The sequence below is a fragment of the Alosa pseudoharengus genome, unplaced genomic scaffold (genome assembly GCF_046254945.1).
Source record: "Alosa pseudoharengus isolate Yale_2024_CS ecotype anadromous, Long Island Sound unplaced genomic scaffold, YU_APseudo_1.1 YU_APseudo_1.1_scf_20, whole genome shotgun sequence".
Taxonomy (NCBI): Eukaryota; Metazoa; Chordata; class Actinopteri; order Clupeiformes; family Clupeidae; genus Alosa; species Alosa pseudoharengus.
Genome location: NW_027468664.1, coordinates 33,464,613 through 33,489,956, shown reverse-complemented (window position 1 = coordinate 33,489,956; position 25,344 = coordinate 33,464,613). Strand labels below are relative to the sequence as shown.

At 38.2% G+C, this 25,344-nt stretch overlaps 1 protein-coding gene across 1 annotated transcript in view; it reads left to right on the top strand.

The window, feature by feature from the left end:
* The window catches only part of pcloa (piccolo presynaptic cytomatrix protein a), a 63,279-nt gene that overhangs the window by 23,850 nt on the left and 14,085 nt on the right, over positions 1-25,344 (top strand). The window contains exons 11-20 of the mRNA XM_076297235.1: positions 2,012-4,121; positions 9,105-9,193; positions 9,315-9,390; positions 10,418-10,543; positions 15,699-15,807; positions 15,900-15,967; positions 16,064-16,281; positions 16,749-16,799; positions 18,715-18,845; positions 23,203-23,229. Of these exons, the coding sequence (XP_076153350.1) occupies positions 2,012-4,121; positions 9,105-9,193; positions 9,315-9,390; positions 10,418-10,543; positions 15,699-15,807; positions 15,900-15,967; positions 16,064-16,281; positions 16,749-16,799; positions 18,715-18,845; positions 23,203-23,229 (3,005 nt within the window). The remainder of the gene's footprint in view (positions 1-2,011; positions 4,122-9,104; positions 9,194-9,314; positions 9,391-10,417; positions 10,544-15,698; positions 15,808-15,899; positions 15,968-16,063; positions 16,282-16,748; positions 16,800-18,714; positions 18,846-23,202; positions 23,230-25,344) is intronic.

Genomic DNA, 25,344 nt, shown 5'->3' with positions numbered 1-25,344 from the left:
ATCTCAACTTAATGCGTGATGATCATGATGATGATGCGTTAATTAAAAAGGCCTTTCTAACCAAACTGAGAGTTCATGATATTATTAGAATAATAGAAGGTCTAAACCACTGCTTGCTGGTGCTCCTGCTTTACTATTAGCCTATATTCCCACCCTCTGTTCCAATAAGATAGGCTACACCATTTTGCTGGTATCTAGTAGGCTGTGCAAACGATTGCCTTTTTGTAAGTTCCAAATATATGAATGGATTATCGCTTGATAAAACAGAACAACCTTGAAGTCTATGGCTTGGCACCCACACTTAAATCAGGTGGGCAGTAGGCCTAGTTGTGTAATTTCTCTTTAGACTATTTGATATTAGTCCCCTCTCTTCCATTCATACAGTAAGTGCTTTATTTGGAAAATAGTAGGTGCATGAGGCACTTGAAAGTATCGTCACTTATTCTAAAACATTATCCAAAACCCTAAAAAGTTGACAATATTATTTCCAACCATAACCTATCCACAGACAGTAGGCCTAATATAGTATTTCAATGTATGACCAACATTGAAATACTATATGACTAACCAATTATCAAAACTTGCAGTGTTGTCAGTTAATTCATCCAGTCCATTTATCTCTTTTTACACACCTTTCCAATTACTAGTAACGGCTGACGAGGATAGAATATCACTATAGTAGGCCTATCATAGTCATCAGATATTAAGTCTTAAGGTCATTTTTTGGCATCATCACAGAGTAGGCTAGGCTATATCCCAACGAGATTCCATTGGAGATTAAATGTGATTCAGCGCGACTCATATAATTAACATCACATATGTTTTACTATCGATTAACAAAGTAACCGCCTGGTCGGATGTGATACAAATGGGTCTGAAAAGTAAAAGTATTCAGAACATTTGCATAACAATATAGAGATTGTAAATGCTACTGTAATATCGTCTAACGCATTCCATTTAAAGGTATAACTCAACAATGGTATTGGTTGGCTTTAACCAAATATTTTATTAAATAACATAGGCTTGACTCTGCCCACCTCGTGTGTCTGTGCCCCTACAGGGGGCAATGCCCTTTCAAATAAAATGTGTTCCCCCTAGTGTGACCACCTATTACGTTTCTATTCTGTTGCTATTTCACGTACTGTAGATATGGTCTTCTCTCGTTAGTTAGGTTACATGCAGCAGTAGAAAACTCGCATAGCCTCTCCTTGTCCCACTCTCACTCACACACACACACGCACACAATGGAGGCTCCCCTCCGTAGTCTAGGCTACTTGAATCAGAACAATTCAAGATTGTTGCAGCACAGAATGACAGTTCAGCTCAGTGTTCACTAAAAGTTAGCATTATCAACCCCCCAGCGCAAATTAAGTTCAATAAGCTACTCATGCATGCAAATGAACTAGTTTGTTCTTATCCCAACAAAGTCAATCGTGGAGATAAAATTTGTTAGACATGCAAAGTTATCAGCAGTTAGCAACATGCATGTAAGAGCCTTAGGTACAAGGTAGGCCTAATTTTTGAACACAGCTGGGTCTCTACTCACGGACACTAGGCCAACTCGTGGTCATGATTAACATTAAGCTATCAATTCATCAACTGTGACGTGAAATATTTGTGCCGCCAACGTCCCCCCCAATAAAAAAATGGTGCCCCCTCGGAAATCAAAAAGTCCCCTCTATCACTGTACCCTGCAGCCAGGTCTGACCAGATTGCAAGCATCATAACAAAGGGTCTGAAGTATGTAAATGAGATATTTCAGTCTTTTATTTTCAATAAATTTACAAAACACACCAAACACCTGTGTTTTTGTGGAGTATTGGAGCATTGTGTGTAGATTGATGAGAAAAAAACATGAATTTAATCTATTTAAAGATGAGTATGAAACATAGCAAAATGTGGAAAACTTGAAAGGGTCTGAAAAAATTTTTGGTTGTACTGTATGTATGAGGGGATCAGATAAAATAATATATGAATAAAAATTCTAACTGTGTTTTTTTTTTATTTACAGGGTAAGTCATCACCCATTAGTACCCCATCTGGAACACAGAAGAAAGTAAAGAGAACCCTTCCCAACCCACCATCAGAGGAGGAGACAGGCACACCTGGCCAGACAAACTATAGTACTGCATCTGCCCGTCGACGCCTCTGCCGAAGCACCAACATGGCCCGTGCCAAAATCCTGCAGGACATTGATAGGGAATTGGACTTAGTGGAACGTGAATCCTCGAAACTTCGTAAGAAGCAGGCAGAATTAGATGAGGAGGAGAAAGAGATTGATGCCAAACTCCGCTACTTGGAAATGGGAATCAACCGCAGGAAGGATGCCCTCTTGATAGAACGGGAAAAAAGAGAGAGAGCATATCTGCAGAGTGTGGCTGAGGACAGGGACTACATGTCTGACAGTGAGGTCAGCAACATCCGCGAGACACGGCGTGGAGGTGGTGGGGAGGAAGCAGGTGGACATGGATTGGAAAGACCTCACACGGCCCCTCAATCTGAGTTAGAGCAATTTGTCCCACCACAGACCAAACAAGAGGCTCAGTATGGCAAGTACTCTCAGTACCAGTACCCACAACAGACCCTGTACCAGCATTCTTTGTACCAGTCTCAACAACCGTATCAGTCCCAATCTATCTATTCCTCTGTGCCATCCCTCACAGCTTCCCAACAGCAGAGTTACCATCAGATGCTCTTACTGCAGCAGAAGGCTAGACAGCAGGCTGCTCTCCTTTCTGAATTGGATGCCACTAAGATGGCCACCAACTATGATGTCATTCGGAGTCAACCAGATGCCTCCTCCTATCTAGGTGGAAAATACGGTAGCCATTTGGACCTCCGCTCTTTAGAAGAACGTGGGGGTAGCATTGCTGGGAGTCCAATGTCTAATGTATCAAGTGATTCCTTCTACACAGATGTGGAACACCATCAAACCCCCAGGAGCTACTTACTCCTGGAGGATGCTGCAGAGCTCACAAAGGCATCATCTGGCCTCTCCGACTCCACTTATACTCTTGCAGAGAAAGAACTTGCTAAAGCAGAGCGTCTCCTAAGGCGAACTGCTGCAGATGTGGGAACAGATTACCTTGAAAGTTCTACAAGGCTTAATGCCTATGCAAAGACCCAGGAAGATGAAGATGCCATGGAGGAACCTTATGAGCTAAAGCTACTAAAACAACAACTGAAACAGGAGTTCCGAAGAAGCACTGCTGGAACAGAGAGCCTTGAGCAACTGGCTGGTCTCCCACACCACTACTACACCCCTGGTTCAGGTGTTTCCAGCAGTTCTTACAGACCATTCTCCAAGACTGAGAAGTACAGTATTAGCAGACTGACTCTAGAAAAGCAGGCTGCAAAGCAGCTTCCAGCTGCCATCCTCTATCAGAAACAGAAACCCCCCTTGATAGACCCTAAGCTTGGCAAGTACTCTTCCACTTTCCAGGATACCAGGACCCTTGACACAGACTACACTAGCTACCTTGGATCTAGTGCTGCCTCCCCCAGGTCAAGCAGGCTACTGCAGGATGAAATCACCTTTGGACTCCGCAAGAACATTGCAGAACAGCAGAAGTACCTAGGTTCTAATATGAGTAATAATCTTGCAGGGTCCCTCAATGTGGGTCAGAGCCTTAACCTCAGCTCTGGTGTGCGGACCTCCTTAGGAGAGGATTCGTCCTACCCCAGTGGTAGTAGATCACGCCCTTCCTCTAGGCCATCTTCTGTCTATGGCCTGGACTTATCACTCAAACGAGATATCTCCAGCTCCTCTCTGAGGCTAAAAGCAGAAAGTGAGGCTTCAACTGACACTTCAGTCTATCAGACTCCTTCTGGCAGAACAAAGCCTACAAGTTTGCCAATTGTTCCTGGTGGAAGAGGACGTATTCCAATTGTGGCCCAGAACTCGGAAGAGGAGAGCCCTCTGAGCCCTGTAGGCCAGCCAATGGGCATGGCGCGAGCATCTGCAGGACCCCTTCCACCTATCTCTGCTGACTCCCGGGACCAGTTTGGGTCTTGCCTCTCTTTGCAAGACTCCCAGCAGCAGCACCTGAGAGATGAGCAGACAAGAGGTCGTGGTTATGTGCTCATGGATGACCTACAAGGCACCATGTCAGACAGTGAAGGTAAATCTCCTCTGTTTACAATTTTCTGGCTGTGGCACAGCACACATCTCACACAGCAATGTTTCAACACAGCTAATTCACAATATCACATGCTCAATTTGCATAATTCATTCTATCAAGGAACTTTCACTTTCTGAGTTTATTGTTTTTTTATTTTATTTATTATTTCAGTGCTAAGAAATGTGTCTGCATGCATGCATTATGATTTGTCTTCAGATAAATTGCTTCCTTCATTTGAAACCTTTTTTCTGTAAGCTTTGTGCATGTTTGTGTTTTAGACTGAATTAATAATCAATCATTGTGTGCTGCATGTTTTGCTGCATCTTTTATATTCATATCAACCTTCATGTAGGAAGATAATTTTCCTACATTCATTTCTGTCTAGACTATGTGTTATCTCAGGGACAGAATATCTCTTAATCATTAGAATGTAAACTTTGATAAACTTGTGATATAATAATAGAGAACAAATGAGTTTAAACCAGGTTAAATATTACATAATATGGTTTTATAATATGTTGATATAATAATATATAACATATAGTCTCACAGAAGTATATTTTTGATTTCTTTTGACAATTTTACACCCTCTAATATGTGTTTGTTCATTTAATAAATACTTCTAATATTATTTTGCATGTGTTTCATTTGCAATGACAATCAATGCCATTCAGATGTTCCTGTCCTAAAGAAATTAGTTTGATTATTGTATTCTTGCATGGCATGGTATTGCTTGACATGCTTATTTATTTAGTTTGCTTTCCTCTAAATCATATTACCTTACATTTGCAACACATTTGCTTACACATCTCTTTTTTTCCTTGCTTGTTATCATCTGATGCCATGATCACATGGTGATTTTCAAGCAAACATGATCACAAACCCTACGTATTTTCTGATTCTGACATTCAGAAAATGTTTGCAAAATTAAGTCACACACACATACACATCCTGTATGTTTGGAATTGAAAGCATATTTTGAATATTTGAATGTGCTGGACTAATGATATTGTACACATCATATGCCATGTTATGCTATATAAATGTTAACACATTTAACATAGTTACATCACTGTATGGAAGGATTTGAACCAGGGGTGTCAAACATAAGGCCCGCCAGCAGGTTTCATACGGCCCCCAAGATGTTTTGGGTAGGAAGGGAAAATTAGAAAGAAAAGATATCCACATCCAGAGGTCTTCAACAATTTGTAATAAGTAATTTCTGTGATAAATTGATTCAACCTAGAACTACAAACCATCCTCAGGAAGAAAGAGGCCAAAAAACTGACATGGAAGTAAGGTATTTCAAGAAAGAGTATGATATGATGTCAGTACATGATTTGTACTTGTTTGCTCATAAGTGGGTATAGTAAAGGAGTATATCATCAAACAACAATCTGATACCAATGCAGAGAAATTAAAATGACCATTGACGGCCCCCACGAGGTCTCATTCCAACAAATCCGGCCCACTGCATAATATGAGTTTGACACCCCTGATTTGAACAAAGACATCATGATTGCCTGAAAATATAAACGGTGGTATGTTGACGTACCACCATGGGTAGTAGGGTCTCAGCAAGAGACAGCAAGAGACCCTGTACCACCATGTGCAATCTCTCACAAATGATCTGTGTTTTCTCAAGTTTGGATATTGAAATTGTAAATGTGTCCACATCATCAATGTGTTGCAAATGATGCCAGCACATTACATGTTTTATAAGGCAGTGTTTGTTAATCCAGGTTTCTGTGGACAACACACCACCACCATCATGCATTTACATTGCATATGGAAGCCTTTAGTGGCAAACCATTTAGTGTCTGTTTCCCATAATTTATGTTGATGCCATACACCACAAAACAGATGACTGTCCACAACACACTAGTCCTGTGGGTAAAGGTTCTCAGTCATAGATGTAACAGATACAGTTGAAAACATATGTTACATTTCTCAAAGCTGCTGAATTGCTACAGTATTCACATCCATGTTTCAGTAACTACTGTATATTAACTACAGTTGCTACATTTGAAGACTTGGAGTCCAAAACGCTATATCCTACATTTTAATGCATTTTCATAAATATTTTGTTTTCCAGGTAATTTTAGTACAACTGTAATTGGGTATTGTTACTCAATCAAAACAATATAATTGTTATTTTATTGATATTACCTGAAATACACAATTAAATGACATGACATTTTAATGTTTTTAAATATGTAGATATAGCGTTTTGGAACCAAACTCTCTGTAATAAACTCTCATTTATTACACTGGATGTCAAATCCCTTCCAGAGGAGAGAAGATACAGACAAAACAAGCAATCATTGAGAGCCCAAATCTGAGGCACATCAAGTGTGCAGGTCAATGTAAACAGTTTCACAATGAGACCTGAGTCTTTATATATATATATATATATATTGAAAATAGGCTTCTTGAGAAACCTCCATGAGAAGCCACAATAACTCACTCACCATGCAGTCTCATATTCACTTAAAGGAGAATGGCAGCAATTTTTCACATAGATTTCTGTTTCTCAATGTCACCATTTACTGTCGGTAGGAAATAAATTAACATGACCCCAGAGTATAGCACTGTAGCTGTTTGCTGCAGAATCTCAAGCTACTGTAGGTAGAACAGATTATTATTTTTGTTCTAAATTCGTACCGACAGTACTTGGTGACCTCGAGAAACAGATCTATGTGAAAAAATCGCCGGAATTCTCCTTTAACAGCCATGCTATATTATTTAAAGCATGGTTCACTCTAAATTAGTGTTTTTCAAACTTTTTCAGACCAATGACCACTTTACCAATACTAAAAAAAATACTCAAAGACCACCCAACTCCCTAAATATCTGAATAAAATAGGCCAATAGGATATTACACAATACTCTGAAGTCTGCCAGGACCACTAAATCTGAAGATTACTGTACTTAAGTATGAGTATCTGTACTTTACTTGAGTATTAATATTTTTGGAAACTTTGACTTTTACACCACTACATTTGAAAAACAAATACTGTACTTTTGACTCCACTACATTTGAAATCAATGTAACAAGCATCAAGTCAAGTCAAGTGGGTTTCAACCATAATACACTGAGATGAAACAACGTTTCGCCATGGATCAAGTGGTGTTACATTTAGCATATATTAACAAACAACATTTTACACAGGCTACAATTAGTGCATACACATTATAGATATACATAAAGCATGAAGTACTCGTTACTTTTAACCACATTTGATTCTTTAAATGCAATAATGTGATAGACCATCTTGAAGTTCATTTTTTCAATTTGAACTTGGCTGAATTGGCTGTGGTAATGATGGTGATAACAGATTCTTCATCAGAACATCCTCGATGTAGCCTGGGAGAACCCAGACAAACCTGTTAGCAATTGAGATTTGAGAAGTTATGATCATTGGGAAATTCGAATAAAAATTAGACAACCACCTGATATACACCACATAGCTAGATCTTTAGCCTACATCATTAAATGATAAATAATCTACTTATAATTAAGTTATCTGGTTTTGTATTCAGCATTGAGAATGTTTTAGATTTGTGAACAGAAAATGAATAATTATTTAAATTATATTATTGCATCCATTTCAACAGTTGCAAAGTTATACAAATAGGTAAAATGTTTTTGTTAGATGTAAGGAACTAAAGGTCTGTTCAAGTCCTATGACTGACCAAAGGATGTACAGTATACCTCAATGGCCAAATAAACATTACATTACAATACATTAAAAAGGAAAAAAGTACTTCTGTACTAGAGTTTAGTAAAAATCTGACTGTGAAAAGTATCCACCATCTTCTTCTTTTAAAAGATGAAACAGGATATTTTTCAGTAGAAAACATATTCTTTCTTTAATTTATCCAAATGTTTAAAAATGGACAACACACATTAACTTGCACATCAATCAGTTGGTTTTCTCACACACCAAAACCCTGGCCTTTTTAAAAGAGCGCCATTGGGTGTGGTCCAATTAACTCAAGTAGCAATTAATTACCCACACCTGCAGACAATTAGTCTGCTAACACGCTAACAGGAACATGTGCAAAAGTGCAAATTCAAAACAGTGTCCTAAAACAGGGAAGATGTAGTCAATATAGTTGAATCCCAAAGTGAGCCCTAAGGCCACAGACTTAATTGATCTCAGGTGCTGAGTGAGTGTGTGAGGCCACATGGGCTCAGATAGGCATACATGGGATTGGGACAGCACAATTACATGTTCCTTGGCGATGTTTAATAACAAAGATGCTTCTGACACTTGTACTATGCAAGTGTGTCGTGCTGTTGTTTACCTTTGTAATTTCCGGATTTCCCCATGGTCTCCACGGTAAACGTCACAACACTTTGAACTGTGGGTAATTCCCTTTGGTGAAGTTTGCACTGATGCAGACTCATGGAAAGGGCTCGGTAAGTGTGTACTTAAACCCTCACGCCCTATGAAATGCGACATTGGGACAGCCCTAAGCCCTTATGAATTTTGCGAGAATGCACAGCAAAGTCTGTGAGTCTGGACTTTGAGATTGGCCCCATCTCCACACTGACTTTCACTTGTATTGGAGTTATATTTGACAAGGTGTATCTATACTGTCACTTAAGTAAAGGAATTGTGTAATTCGTCCACCTCTGCTCACAACTTTGCTTTGGAGTCACTCATATAGTGCCTCATAATGTCTTGGAACTGCTATGGACTAATTCTGAATGCACTTATCAAATACGAAGACTACATGCAGTACAGTACACTTCCTCTCCACAACACCATCATTGATTTACCATAGCATCTATTCAGATTAACATATCTGCAGTGATTCATCAATGGCACTATTTTAACCATTTTGACCACATCTTTGTCTTTGACACCCCCCCCCATTTGATATCATTGAAACTATTCAGAAACATTTAATAAATATTGAAATAATTGTTTGGTCAAATATAAAATGATTTTCCTTCACCCAATATCTTTGAAGCGTACCAACTACATCGGGAGGAAACAGATTGGTTCATGAAGCCTCAAGATGGCCGGCACGAAAATTGTCATAGCCCAGACAGGAGACAGGTGACCATTCTGACACTTACAACACACACACACACACACACACACACACACACACACACACTTGCACAGACAAATAAAAGAGCATTTGGTTATTTAATGAAATGTGAACTGTATTCTTTAGATGAAATCTATGCACTTCGCATTTCCTCATGTGCGTGTCAAACTCCAGAGAGACCCTAAGGATCGTAGTGTGTCAGGTAACGCAACTTTCCACATGGCACACTCCATTACCAAACTCATACACATTGGCACACTTTGTTACTTCCACAGTCAATATCTGGGTTTCCATTCAACTCATTTGCATAAGCATGCACAATCATGACAAATCAGCTAAAGGACATGGGCGTCTGCAAGTGTTTCCATTTATGGTTTTATTCTAATAAAAACGACATTGTTGTGAACAGCTGTGGGATGAAAACTTAAGGCTGTTAGGGTAACATTTATGAAAACTCATGATAAAACTACAACAAAGCATACGCGATATAGTGAGTAACTGATTCAAACATAATCTGATCATAAAATATATATATATATATATATATATATATGATACATGTGTTTGTGATATGTCAACAAAATAGTGTTTTGATAAATAATTGTATAGTTTTGACTGAAGTGTTTCATTTTACGAAAGAGCTAAGGGATTCTGCTAATTGAGTGTAGTGTTTTGAAAAAACTGTTTTCAAAATTGTGTTTAAGCAATTGAAAAAAAAACACTATACGCAATAAGCCCTTTTAGAACATTGATTACAGTGATTTTAGGGCAACATGGTTACTACAAAAACCTGGCAAGGAACACAAGAACAAAAATGAAATATTTTGTCAACATCAATGATCATTCCTTTGGCAAACGAAGTAGTTGTCCAGCAATATTGGTTGCCAAGCTCAAACAGACGCAGCACCTACATTTTTTGGCATAGTAACAATGTGATGTGGTCGAAGTGTACTGTAAGTCTGCAGAGTAAACAGCTTCGTGGTTTAGAGCGTGGTCATAATCAAAGACCGGACCTCTCTATTTTAGAATATCATTTTTATTCACGTAAGAATGCTTTCATTTATGCTAAATTAAAGTGTTTCAGCCGGGATGTCTTATTTGAATGGTGAAATTGTGCATTAAAAAGTTGGATGGAAACCCTAATCTAATCCTACCAGATGTATGAAGTGTTCATGGTGCATTTTCCCCTCCCTTTATTGAAATTCAATTAACATGAAGCTTCTCCATAGGCAATGGCTTAGGCATACGTGTGGTGGGAGGTAAGGAAGTTCCTGGAAGTAATGGAGAGATCGGAGCATATGTTGCCAAAGTTCTCCCTGGAGGTGCTGCTGAACAGACTGGAAAGATTGTAGAGGGTAAGGAGACTCAGGAATCACTAAATTAAATTAATTAAATTCACGTTTACATTAGTTGTTTAAGTCACAGAGAGTGCAAAACTATGCTTTGTAGGCCATGATATAAAAAAACAGAGTATCTGTGCAGTAGTCCTTTCTAAAGAAAGTAAATGAAAATTCACTAATACGAGAAAATACATTTATGCAAAAAAGTATACAAAGCTAAAACCATGCTTAGTTCCATAAATTCTCAGTTTTATGTTCTGCACAGCAAACTCTGGCTAGTGCCTTTTGATTGTCTTGAGGTCTAAAATAAGCACAAAAACCCAAAGCTCAGCAGTTATAAGTACAGTACTTAACTTAAAAATGACATAGAATAGAGAATCGTTTTTACCTTGTTGAATGAGGTTTGGTGAATGGCCTCAAAGCTACCATGAATGGGAAACACGGCTGTTTCCTTATTCATTATGTAGCCTACAGTAAATCTCGGACTTTGACCACAAATCTGAACAAAGACAAATTGTGACAAATTCCTCTGATTATTGCCTCACTCCACACATTGGGCCCTATTATGACAGCCTAAAACGCATGGTCACTGGTGAATACATAAGGGATAACGGCCGCCGAGGTGTCCTGTTATACGGAATTAATGGACGAGGGCGAGGGGCAAAGAACTCCCCGACGTGCAGCGGAGTTGCCTCCCGGCGGCCCGCTTATCACCCGGTTGCCACTGTAAAGCAAAGGAAACACGCGGTTCCATTAAAAAAGAAGCTCACTAGTTCAGCTTGTTGTACAACTTTGGTTGGCCCTATAACAGCGATAGCATGGACAGTTAGCTTGTTAAGAGTTGATTCCATTGTTGCGAAGCCTGCCTTCAGGCTCAACCGTCGTCCTATTATCGTTGTTATAGTTACCATACATAAGCATTGATATGGAACGGCGATTAAACTTTTTAAACTTTTTTTTACCAGATCTACTTCATAGGTGTTCCGTCATTCAGAATTAAAAGCCACCCTGTCAGCCAATCAGAAAAGAGTATTTCTTCTCTCCGTGATAACGGTAGTTTAAATACATTTCGGGGTTTGTCCAGTCAGTAGGCCTAGCTATTGGGTGTGGTTTAGTTATGAAACATTATGAAACGTCCGGCGCACGGCGCAAGAAGGTGGGTCTTATGTTTCTTAATCAGTCATGGGTGTGTTTTGGGCGTAACACCATTTAAACCAATGAGCCCTTTAACTGTGCGGAGCGCAACTTCAAACTGTGCATCAGTATTTTGACAGTCAGACAGGCAAAGTGAAACTAACTTCACCGTGGTGTCAGTCAACGACAAAACAGTTCTTCACAGTTAGTTACTTTCACTATTGACTGACAATGGGTTAGCATCGAAAACATAGGCTGGAAAAAGCAACACTTATAATGTTCTAATAACAATGATAATGTTCAAATGTCTGAATAAAACCACGTTTATCCTGCAGAGGAGTTGCTTATATCTCGTGACAGTGCATCTTCAGCTGACAGTAATCACTGTCATTACCAATTTGCAAATGATGGTGAATAACTACTCAGTGTGAGATGTATTTCATAATATCTTTGTTCTACAGTAATTATGTTTCCCATTGTAGCCTAATCGTGTAACTTGTAATGTTTTGCATGGATGTGCGCTGGTGCGTGTTTATGGATGATAGAAGGATGGTGCGTTGTGCACCCGCCCATAATGACTGTTGATAATGCGCTCTTAATAACATATAAACAACTCGCCATGGACTTCTGACCTGGGGCCGGTTCCCCAAAACGTTCTTATCGCTAAGTAGTTCTTAACCTATTCCTTAACCTATCTCTTAACGTTATGGCACGATTCCCGACACGTTCGTACGCTAAGTATATCTTCTGTAAGTCACACGTTCGTAAGGTTGGTCTGGACCATTCGTAAGCTCTCTCTTAGCGTTGTTTGAGCTCTCAAGACGCTAGTCGCCGCCACTGTGCAGCAGTCTTTAGAAATCAGCGCAGCGCAGTACAAGTCAAACTATGGTAGGCCGACAGTATGTTGACAATGTTGTGGCTCAACGATGATTTTATGTTATGGACATTTTAAGACTGATAAAATGGATAACAATGGATGCAGGCCTATTTATGAAGGTTACTTTATTTGGTATCAGACCTAATATGGTGGTAATTAGCCTAGGCTATTTAGTAATGTCATTAAAGCGTTCAAATTGGCAATCACTTTTGATAATTAAAAGCTGGCAAAGAATTTGCCTCTAAATGGCTAAGATCTATAAATGGGTAAGCATGGTGGTGTCCAGTAAGCGACCAACTAGGCCTATGGCAGCGATCCAACGTGTCCTTGTATTGAATCAAAAACGCTGTGTAGTCCATGTCGCTCCATAGCTCTTTTTTGTTGCTGTTGCACAAGTTATTTTGAAAGCTGGAAAACAGTGTCACCTTGCGCAAGCTCACCTCATCCAGCAAAACTTCAAGTTCCTCTGACGAGAAGCTTGGTGCCCTTTTTTTACGTTGCTTCCCCACCATACTGGATCTAAATCTCTCTCTGTTCATTGTCTGAGGTTGCTTTTTATTGAAAACATTAACCAATGGCATTTTTTTTATTTGAACCTTGAATTTCCCCTGGGGATCAATAAAGTATCTATCTATCTATCAATACCGCATTAAACAGAAGTAACTGCAGCTGCTTGCCAATCAATTATAATTGTAAGGTACCTTACCATTAATATAAAAGTGTATTACTTAATTTTAAGAAGTTGTTAAACCCATGTCAAGAAGCGGCACAAGTGGCACAACGGGATAAGGAGGGTGGATGATTAGCGAGGGATAGGCCTACCCGGTTAGTCTACCAGTCACAACATATCGTGTGAACATATTACTGACAATTTGATAATTTAGTTAACAGTTTATATTTTACTGATAAAACTTAAATTATGTTAAAATAAATGTTACTGGAATAATTTGAGGAATGTTTAATTTGCATAGAACGTGTTGTGTTTCTTAACGCCGTCATGCACCTTCACGTGAAGTAGAAAATCGATTCCTGAGCAATCGATGCCAACTAATTCAGCACCTTCACTTGGGACAGCGCCTTTGTAACGTCGAACGTAGGAGGCAGCGTGTTAAGAAGCTTCCTAAGGGACACTTCGGGGAACACACTTAGGAACATAAACAACTTTGGTAAGATATATCTTTTGAGTCTTCTTAGCGCGCTAAGAGTGAGCGTTATCGGGGAACCGGCCCCAGGTTTCTCTTGGTCAGTGGCGCAATGCGTTTTAGGTTGTGTACAATAGTGATTTTAGACATTGTGCCAGATCACCTACTTAGGTTGTAAATTGGCACACCCCCTGGCGCGTTGTTTAATATAAGAGACGTGTAAAATACAAATTCAACTTTGCGCCGGGAACATAACTAGCTTTCCGCCATGCGCCAGGTTGCAAAATAGCGCCCATTATGTTGTTGGAGATTCAGGAAACACTTACATCATAATTATGGCACACAAAATCATGGACGGATTATGAGCCACTGGGCCCCTGGGTACAGTGAAACGGTGTGAAACTAACAAAGTGAAACTAACTTCACCGTGGTGTCATAGTCGACGACAAAACAGTTATACTCAGTTAATTACTTTTACTATTGACTGACAATGATAATAATAATATTCCAATAACATTCAAATGACTGAATAAAAAACCTAAGGACATTTATCCTGCAGAAAAGTTGCTGCTTACATCTCGTGATAGTGCGTCTTCAGCTGTGCTTCATATGCACCTTTCGATATAGACCAGGTTTTTCTTGGTCAGTGGTGTAATGCTTTTTAGATAGTGTAAGATAGCGATTTTTATATAATGCTGCAGACCACACCTTAGGTCGTTAATTGCCACACCCCTGGGCGCATTGTTTAATAAAAGAGAAGTGCATGGCGAAAAAAAGATGGAACTAAACTTTGCGTCATGATAACAATACGCTCTCCAAGATAGAGCCCTTAATGTGCTCTCTTAAACTTTTCACTCTTTTTTCCACTCTTATGCTTCTTCATTTGTTTTGGGCTCCAACATGTGAACTGCACAAGAGACTAAATGTCAGGCTTATCAGCAAATACTTGTGCTGCAAGTATTGGTTGTAATTTCATAGTCACTTGAGGCTTGATGGCAATACACAGACCTGATGGTAACATATAGAATTTCCCTGATGAAAGAGGTAAGTCAGATATACTATCACTGAAGTTCAAAATCTGTGAGGACGCACAGTCCTGCGTGTGTGAAGCCCTGAGTTAGTTATATACATAATATTCTGGCCCCCACATGTCCTTCAAACAGCACGAACTCTACGACACAGAAAGATGGCCTACCTGGCCTACCTGAAGACTCGATTCCACCTCTGTGAGTGTGCAAAGTGTGTGTTTGTGTGTGTGCGAACACATGTATTAATAACGTCTTATAGCTTATTTTTCCTTCTGTGAAATGCTCTTGAACATTTACTGTGTTATTTCTCCACCTAGAGTTTTCCTATGGCATGTTATGAATCTACTCATTTTTTCCTTCAGAGAATTAATTTGCTGTGTGAGAAAAAAATGTGTGCTGGAATACAGAGGCACCAATGTACAGTATGTTTCTGCCAGTGGGTGCTAAAACCGTTGAATGCAACTACTAACTGCCAATCACACCTCAAACATGGCACAGAGTTGCATTCAGAAGTAGTGAGACATCTGCTAGTAACTGCTATACTGTGTAGCCAAAAGCAAAATAACCAATCACAGACGCATAGTCCCTTCCATTGCATTTACATTTAGTCATTTGGCTGATGGTTTTATCCAAAGTGACAATCAAGGTAGGTACAGTGCCACTAAGATATTGTTAGTGCAGCGGTATTCTACTCACATACTGTAGAATAGAACTGATCATTGAATTTATCAGCTCATTGCAAAATGAACCTGGACCTTATGCTGGCACACGTGGGTGCTCAGCATTTTCTATGGGAGCCCTGGAACACCCACAAAATCAGTGCCTACTGTATGGCTGAATATGTTTGCTGTGGATTTGCTGTGTGTGATTACAGGCTTCTAATGAGAATGCTTCAAAAGACCAAATGCATATTGCCTGTCCACCTCTCATAATGTGTGTGTGTGTGTGTGTGTGTGTGTGTATTTTGTATTTTGTATTTGTATATCCAGGAATGCAAGTGCTGGAGTGGAATGGAATTGTCCTCACAGGTAAAACCTATGAGGAGGTACAGGGTCTAGTTGGACAGCAGTGTGGAGAGGCTGAGTTGTGTGTCAGGTTGTGAGTATCTCACCACTGTTATGCTTCCTTTAAAAACTATTGGATTCTACATCATTTTGTTCTATATAGTTAATATCTCTGTGTTCATCCAGGGACCTCAATATGTTGTCAGATCCAGAGGGTTGCTCTCAGCACTTGGAGCTTCAGGATCCATCCAAAGGTTACTACCATTTATCCATTTAAACACATTATGGTGTCTGATTTGACATATACCACATATCCTTTGTCTCTCTTCACTTCCTTCTGCCACTGATAGGTGACAGACAGAGGTCTCCAGGTGTAGATCCTAAACAGCTGGCAGCAGAGCTGCAGAAGGTGTCCCAGCAGCAGACCCCGGTGTCAGCAGTCTCCTCTCTCTCTGCGGGAGATAAAGGACCCCAAGCTGTCTCAGCCACAGCTTCCACCGGTTCAAGTGCCATTCCGAGCCCAGGCCAGCCCAGCTCACCATCCGTAGGCAAGAAGCGCCATAGCAAGGTGTGTCTCCAAAACACAACTTAGCACAAAAGCAATTGGAATTGCTGTTATGGAAATAGCATTGGTGGGTCACAAAGAATTAGTTTATTCAATACCATAATTTCCCAACCATTAGCCATGGTTTATACATTGATTTTGCTAAATTTCTTTAGCTATGAGGTTGATACACGGTGGCAGTTAACGGTATGGTATTAATATGGTTTTGTTTTTTTAACTTGCATAAAACACTGTCCTGCAGTTTATACACAATATATTGTTAAAATAATAGTGTGGACATATTATATCAGAGTGGACATATTATTTCAGCCATGAAAAAGGTAGTCGGTGGAAGTCTATACTGATAGGTTTACATTACTTTTTTACATAGGATGACTGTAATGTTTTGGACCCATGTGGAGAGGAGTAATCCATGTTGTAGAGTAATTTACATACCTCTTTATGTTGATGTAACCTCATTTTTTACTCAGACTGCAGATGCAGCAAAAGTGCAGGTGCATCCTGTGACAGGAGAGATTCAGGTAAAGGTCACTCCCAATGTTCCTTTTCATTGATAAAAAAAATGCTGTCCCAATGCAATAACCAAGGATATGAGACACCAGACTAGAGAACATTACATTATGTTAGAACATTATGTTTATAGTGTAAGGTGAATCACATCTGACAATCACTACCGTTGTAAAATAACTTTTAAAAATGAAATTTCCATTAAAAAAAAGTCCATGAAATTAGGCTGATATTTAAAATACCATGCACTAGATTGTATTACATGAGTAAAGGAATAAGTCATTATATGAACAGTCCAAATAGATAGTAATAACCAAAAAATATTTGAATTCAATGCCAGCAACATGTCCTAAAAGAATTGGGACAGGGCAAGAAAATGCTGCAACATAAGTAATACTTAAAAGAAACAGCAAGCGGTACATTTAATTAACATCCTTCAAACCAATGATAATGACACCTGTCATTCCCTTTTACAGCAAGCAACGCATCTTCAAACAGCGCATCGGTATTTTGATAGTCAGAGACGCTTTTGAAGGAATCTGCTTGCACGCGACATTGTATGGAACAGGGATTCCATTAAACCTTGCTTTACCAAAACCTGTTTGTGACTAGCAGAGTATCTGCACTCGCCTATTATTTGAACTCATAGGCAAAGTGAAACGAATTTCACTGTGGGCTCATAGTCAACGAAAAAACAGTTCTACACAGTTAATTACTTTCACTACATCGAAAACATAGCCTAAGAAAAGCAACACTTAACCCAATAATATTCAAATGTCTTAAGGACACCTAACCCAATAATGTTCAAATGTCCTAAAGATATTTATTCTGCAGAAACTGCTTACATCTCGTGACAGTGCATCTTCAGCAGTGCTATATCTGCTATAGACCAGGTTTTTCTAGGTCAGTGGCGTAATGACTTTTGGATGGTATAAGATAGCGATTTTTGGATCATGCGCTAAACCACACCTTATGTCGTTAATTGCCACAGCCCTGGGCACAAGGTTTAATAAAAGTGCATGGCACACATGCCAAAAAATTCCTGGCTTTACTAAGTGTAAGATAAGAATAAGCCTTGCGTCACGCTTTGCGCCACCTTGTGCCGGGTGCACGATAGGGCATAATAGTCTCTCAGTGGTAAAGATGGGTAGATGTTCACTAATATGACAATGCCAGTATGTAAATTCACAACCTTGCATATTTCAGGAAAACAATGGCAAAATTAATTCTGCACATATTTAAACAGTATTTCTCCATAGAAGAAGAGTTCAGGTGCTAAAATGGCCTGTCTGCAGTCCAGACCTGTCAAATTAGGTGCATCCTGGAATGAAAAACATGATTAAGAATACTGTTGAGCAACTGAAATCCTGTATCGGGAAGGAATTGGACAAAATGTAATTCTCAAAACTGGTCTCCGGTCTCCTCAGTTCCCAAACATTTACAGAATTTTATTAAATGAAGAGGTGACGCAGCACAGTGATAAACATACCTCTGTCCCAACTTTTTTTGACACATGTTGCTGGCATCACATTCAAAATGAACATATATTTTCCATGAAATAGTCAGAATTTTCATTTTCAACATTTCTTATATTGTCCATCTCCTTTTTGCTTTTACAGTAATATGGGTTTATGAGACTTGTATATTATCACATTCTGTTTTATTTGCATTTTACACAACGTCCCAACTTTTTCTGATTTGGAGTTGTATTTGTCAGAATAATCGTCATCACAATGTGTCAGAGCCTTTTTCTATATTACACTCCAACTCTGGAATTCCCTTCTCTCTCACATTCATGGAGTCTATTGAAAACTACTATTAAAACCTATACTTTTAGATTAGCATTATTTATTCACTAACTCCATCTACTACAGATGTAATAATATTAATAATGAAACTGGATTGATTTTACTTCATTTATATTTACAGCTTCAAATAAACTATGACAAACAGCTGGGAAACTTAATTGTCCATGTCCTGCAAGCCCGAAACCTGTCCCCACGCGATAACAATGGCTACTCTGATCCTTTTGTCAAAGTTTACCTGCTTCCAGGACGAGGGTAAGTAATGAAATAAGCATGGCATACATATGGAAACTAAGCCATATCGTGTATGTACTGTACATCATTAGTTGGATTAATCAGAATTTAATTTGCTGACAGATTTAAAATTTTTAACATTTACAAACAATGAGGAAAAGTCCAACCTTGAAGGGAAGCAAATTTAATCTGAGAAATAGGAAATTCTTATAAAGAAATCAATATTTTTTACAAAAACATGTTGCCCACAATGATTGGCACCCCTAGAAATTCTTATATACAAAATGTAACAGAAGCATTTTCCTATTTATATTCAAGTTATTTAAGTAAACCAGAGCATCTGTGAACTTCACTATGGTATGAAAATAAAGTGACACAGAGGTCAAATGCCCTAGTCATTTTTCAACATGGGAAAGACAGAAGAATATACTAGATTTAAACTAGAAATTCAATTCCAAGGAATTACAAGTGCATGAAAATGCAAAAATTGGGATGTAAAATAACATGTATAGTTAAAACAGATAATGCACAGATGGTTACTAAGGTGTTGCTAGGATAGACATGGTGGTTGCATAGTTTAATGAAAGTTGATAGTGTAAAAGTAGACAGTTCAAAAGTTGAATGTCGATAGTTTAAAAGTTGTTGCAGATAATTTAATGAATGTTGATAGACAGATAGTTGAATGAATATTGATAGACATTTAGTTTAATGAATGATGATAGATAGACAGATACTTTAATGGATGTTGATACACATAGTTTAATGAATGTTGATAGTGTAAAAGTAGATAGTTTAAAAGTTGAATGTAGATAGTTTAAAAGCTGTTGATAGACTGATAGTTTAATACATGTTGATAGGCAAATAGGGTAATGGATGATGATGGATAGAATGTTTAATGGATGTTGATAGGCAGATAATTCAATGGATGTTGATAAACAGGTAATTTAATAAATGTTGATTGACAGATAATTTAATGGATGTTAAAAGGTAGATTGTTTTTAATGGATGTTGATAGACAGGTTAATGGATGTTGCTAGGCAGTTTAAGCCTTAGAACTCCAGCCATTTTTTTCAGGTTTTTGCATACTATGGTTTAAGGACTTATAGAGGTCTCAGGAAAGTACAATAATGACTATTTTATATAGTTTTTTCAGCACAACCTAAGCAATATGATTAAAGTATTGTCATTTAATTTTAACCAACAATATACACAAACATGAGCAATAAACATCAAAATATTGTTTTATTTATTTTTAAGGAAATTATTGGCAAAGAATAAATACGTAGATTAAACTTTTTTACAATTGAAATCATACACACACTTATTCTGAAATAAATACCATTGACATTTTTACTACAACTATTATAGTCAGATAGATATCCCTCCTTAAAGTCATGTTGACACTACTTTCTATAATGCAGTGATTTTCAGCCGCTGTTCCGTGGCACACCAGTGTGCCATGTGAGATCAGCAGGTGTGCTTAATCGGTCCAAAAACATTTATTATTTAGTTGTTGCAAATAGTAGGCTATGCCATTGTTGAGCGTCTGTGCCTGCAATGTGATGACTTGTTAAGTAAATGAATACTCATGTCAGTGGGTGGCAGTAGGTAGCATAGTAATGACATAATAATTAAGCAATGCGCACAAGAATCCAGAATCCAGCATCCAGTAGCTTATACAACCATAACACAACAAACACACATAGCCTATACACATATATCTCACATAATTAAAAAATCACTCACAGAAATGTATAAAATTAAGGAGCATGTGAATTGATTACAAAGGTATGGACTGACCATGTGACGCATTGACCATGTTAAGGTACTGTAAAGTGTGTGTAAAGGTGATAATACAAAAGTGAACAGTGCAGGGATTGAACAGTGCAATAACTTTACTTAGTTGCACTGTGGCACTGAACTAATGCACCACCACAGCTCACATGCTACTTACTTACAGGAATTCCCATTATAATGCAAAACACCGTCCACATTTGTCTGATACGACTAGAGCACAAAATGAGAAATGAAATGAAGTGAATTTTTTTAGTTGTGAAAATCGTTATATTCTTGTTTTAAGTTTTCACCTAATACGGTTAAAAACTGAAATCAAGCACAAAAGTATTGTTTTTTAGCAAAATTGATATCAGTTTAAAAATGGAGGGTAATGTAGGCTCAAGTTGTTGGATTTTGTTGGAATCAAATTTTCATGGCTCTTCCTCTAGCTAACTGCAATTTTCTAAAACAGACAGTCGGGTTGATTTAAAAATCAATGAAGTGTATGTACTGGTATTGTATCTGTACACTGCTAAAAAAAATAAGGGAACACTTTTATATAGCATCAAATCAAACTTTTGGGATATTGATCAGGGGCCGTATTCACAAAGAATTTTAAGGCTAAAAGTAGCTCCTAAGTGGCGAATTTAGGAGCAACTCCTAAAAATAATGGGCGTGTCACTCCTAACTTTAGGACTCCTAATTTTTTTCACTAAAAGTAATTCACGAAGCATTTTAGACCTAAAAGTAGCACCTAAGTCTGGGACGGCTTAAAAGAAGTCAAGAGGACTCCTAACTCACTAAGACCTATTCACAAACAGCTTTTTGCGGCATTTCACGTCGCGATGTTTTGAAATACGTATGCAACAGGAGATTCCAATTGCGAGGGAACAATTTTGCATTGTAGGCATAAAAGGGATGCAATAACGTCACCAACAACAACCAAAACGACTCATTGTCAACATGTAAATTAAATGTAACGTTTCATTGTGAATCAAATTAAAATGTTCTCCTCTTTGCAAACATAGGCATATGGTGACAGATTAATTTAATAATGTTGCAAAGATACTGCATCAATCCGTAGGCTTATGTTTCATTAGGCTACTAGGCTATTTGTTTTGCCTTACTCTTTATTCATTTAGGCTAGTGCTTTTTATTCAGTTATTCATCATCTTCTGTCCTTCGCACTACTTGTGTAGCGCACGCATTCTCAGATCTGTCACCTGTCACTCATCATCGTAAGAGTAGGTCTGAAAGGCTTTATGAATAACTTTTAAGAGAAAACTCCTAGCTAAAATCTTTTAGTGCGATTTAGGAGTACTCCTAGTGGTAAGATAAAAGGCTTTGTGAATACGGCCCCTGGCCAGTTACGTAACGTGGTGGTTGTAAATCAATTTCATCTGCTTTGGTGTCAATGAAATTAACAACAGGTACACTAGAGGGGCAACAATGAGACAATCCCCAAAACAGGAATGGTTTTACAGGTGGTGGCAATTGATAATTTTCCCATCTTTATCCTTTTTGACTGATTTTTCACTAGTTTCAAATTTGGCTAAGGTCAGTGTCACTATTGGTAGCATAAGCCAGTACCTGGGGCCTACAAAGATTGATTGGACAAGTAGTCCTACTCCTCCAAAATGGCACACCAATACGTTCCATTGCCAGAAGGATTGCTTTGTCTCCCAGTGGTGGTCTGAGGGCCCAATAGCCTCTAGAGGAACCTGTGCTCACTGCCCAGGACCGTGAAGCCCAATTGGGATTTGCCATAGAATACAAAATTGGCAAGACCCATTGTCTGACCCTGTACTGGTGCAATGGGTCTTGGGTTCCTCCTGGTGCACAACAATGACTGGCCGCAATGTGGCAAGAGTGTACTGGCAGTTCCTGAAGGATGAAGGAATTGATACCACTGACTGTCCCACACACTCCCCTGACTTAAATCCAGTAGAACACCTCTGGGACATTATGCTTTGGTTCATCCAACACCGACAGGTTGCACCACAGACTGTCAAGGAGTTCAGTGATGACTGTGTCCACATATGGGAGCAGATCCCCCAGCATGCCATCCGCCGTCACATTAGGAGCATGCCCCAACGTCGTCAAGCATGTGGGGGCCATATGAATTACTGAGTACCATTTTGAGCTGCTGCAATGAAATTTAGGGCAAATGGACTAGCCCGCTGCATAATTTTTTCACTTTGATTTTCAGAGGGGGTCTTTGAATTCAGCCTTCTGTAGGTTGTTCATTTTCATTTCCAAAAGAATAATTGGCATCCTTCTGTTCCTAACACATTACGCAGTCCATATCAGTAAAGATATTCAGGATTTGTTCCTCATTGAGATCTGATGTGTTTTCAAAGTGTTCCTTTATTTTTTTAGCAGTGTATATATAGTATGCTGTGACCATATGCTACTACTATCTCATCTTTTCATGCTTGCCTTGTTATTGAATGCATACTCAGTCAACTACACAGACAAATACATATGTTTGTGTGTGCATATAAATACACTCATGCAGATATGCACACACATAAGCACACACACACTCAGACAATGTCTCACTGATGACTCATTTGTTTCGCTGCATGCTGGACCCTTTCAGTCAAGTCATGGTTGTCCAAAATGCCAGGTATGTGACCGTCATATGGGTGTACAACTCATGGAAATGTTCTAATTACTCTTTGTTTGGCATGAGAAGAGAATTACAGTTGACAAAAGGTGAAATGTTTCTGCTAAATTTCTGGAAGGTTTCCATGGTAACACTAAAATGAATGAATCACCTACATACATTTGGTGGTCATTTTATAATTGCACCATTGAAGAAACTTTCAGTTTGTTTGTTCTGCTTATGTCCGCATGTCAGAGGCTATACTAGCCCTCCTGTTATGCTCCCGGTCAAATTTACTTTTTGTTAATTCAATCTATCACAAGGCCCTAAGACTTTGTTCACACTGGGCATCTGAACATGCAAAATACATTTTGATCATTTTCATAACATTTGGGGTTTTTATTTTACTTTTTATTTGTACACCTTTGGAGTTCCTGGTCAAAAATTACCAACCATTAGAAATGAATGTGTGAGACCACCATCAGTGCATAAAATTGAGTTCAGACACATACACTACCAGTCAAAAGTTTTGAAACATCTGCCCTTTTAGGTGATATGTAGTAAGCAAAAACGTTCCCGTACAACATGTATGGGAACTTCTTCAGGACAGAAAACCATTCCCAGGCACATAATGTGAGGTGGTTGCCACCCTTTGACATCATAATATGCTAATTAGATGAGTACATTTACTACCTTCATAAACTTTTGATCATAAGCAATAGTTTCTATGCCAGCCCCCAATATAATCTTTCCCCCTCTGAGTTCAAGTGCAAGGTATGCAGGTCATGGATAGCATATTGAAGTTCAAAACATATACATTCACATTCATTCATTTAGCAGACCATTTAGGTGAAGTTAGAGAACACTTGTGAGCCATCAATGCATAACATACTCCACAAGGTCTCTATTATGCGTAATTACACAATTGTTAGGTCTTTATTCAACACTTATTCTTACTGAATTATGTGATTCATTCTTTGTAAATCCTTGATAAGCAGTTAGACCTTCGAAGGTTATTAATATATGGATCAAAGTAGAAACTTTATAGCCTTCTAATACATTGTACTAATATGCTACTATTTTGTCATATATTCAGACAGTGAATTAGGTGCCTATATAGGTGCCTCGCTGTTGAGTAGGTAAGAACAATACATTGTTCAACAAAAACATAATAAATGCAATGATGCTTCACATACTGTAAATGTTGTTGAGCAGTAATACACATATTAATTATGTGTTAACAGTTAACATGTGCTTCCAACACAAAAGTGTTACAGTACCAACTTTTCAACTATTCATTGATACAAATGTCTTTCACAACATTAAATGAAATGGATTTACAGTATAAAAGCTGTGCAATGGTAATTTTTGACTGTGAACACAAAACAAGAGGGCTAGTGATGGAGATTGTGTGGTAGGTCATATACTTATATACATATATGGGACATAACATCACAAAATCGTTCCTGACCTCCAGTGTCACAAATGCTTTATATTTATATTTATTATGGCTGCCTAAGACAAAAGGGTTGAAACATGTTAATAATTTGGCTGTTTTTCCCTCTGGTTTAAGTAATTTTCTGCAATAAGTCATTCATATATCACTAAAACATTCTGTAGAATGTCTTTTCTGCCCAAACATTTCTGCCCATTTTTGTTTTTCAGTTTACGTGAATATATGTTTTTTGGGTAACACTTTATAATAACTACACACAATTCATCATTTATTAAGCCTTTGTTTGTATGAACAATGGTTTGTTCATAGTAAATAAGCCTATATTTAAAATATACATTATTGTTAATAATAGTTAATAAATGATGCAATAATATGTTTTTGATGAAGTAATATTTCCATTATTTAACAGTTGTTACATACACATGCACTAATGATTAGTTAGGGTGAGGATACATATTTTATAAACCACTTCATAATACTATAATTCATGATTAACTCAGGAGTTACAAGTGGTTAGTGAATGATATTTTGTGAGCTCATCTAAAGTGAGGACGTTTTATGCCTTGCAACACATTTACAAATGAGTTATAAAATGTACATTTGCATTTATTCATTTAGCAGACACTTTCACCCAAAGCGACTTACACATGTCAATGAAATTAAAGAACATTTCAAGAGTT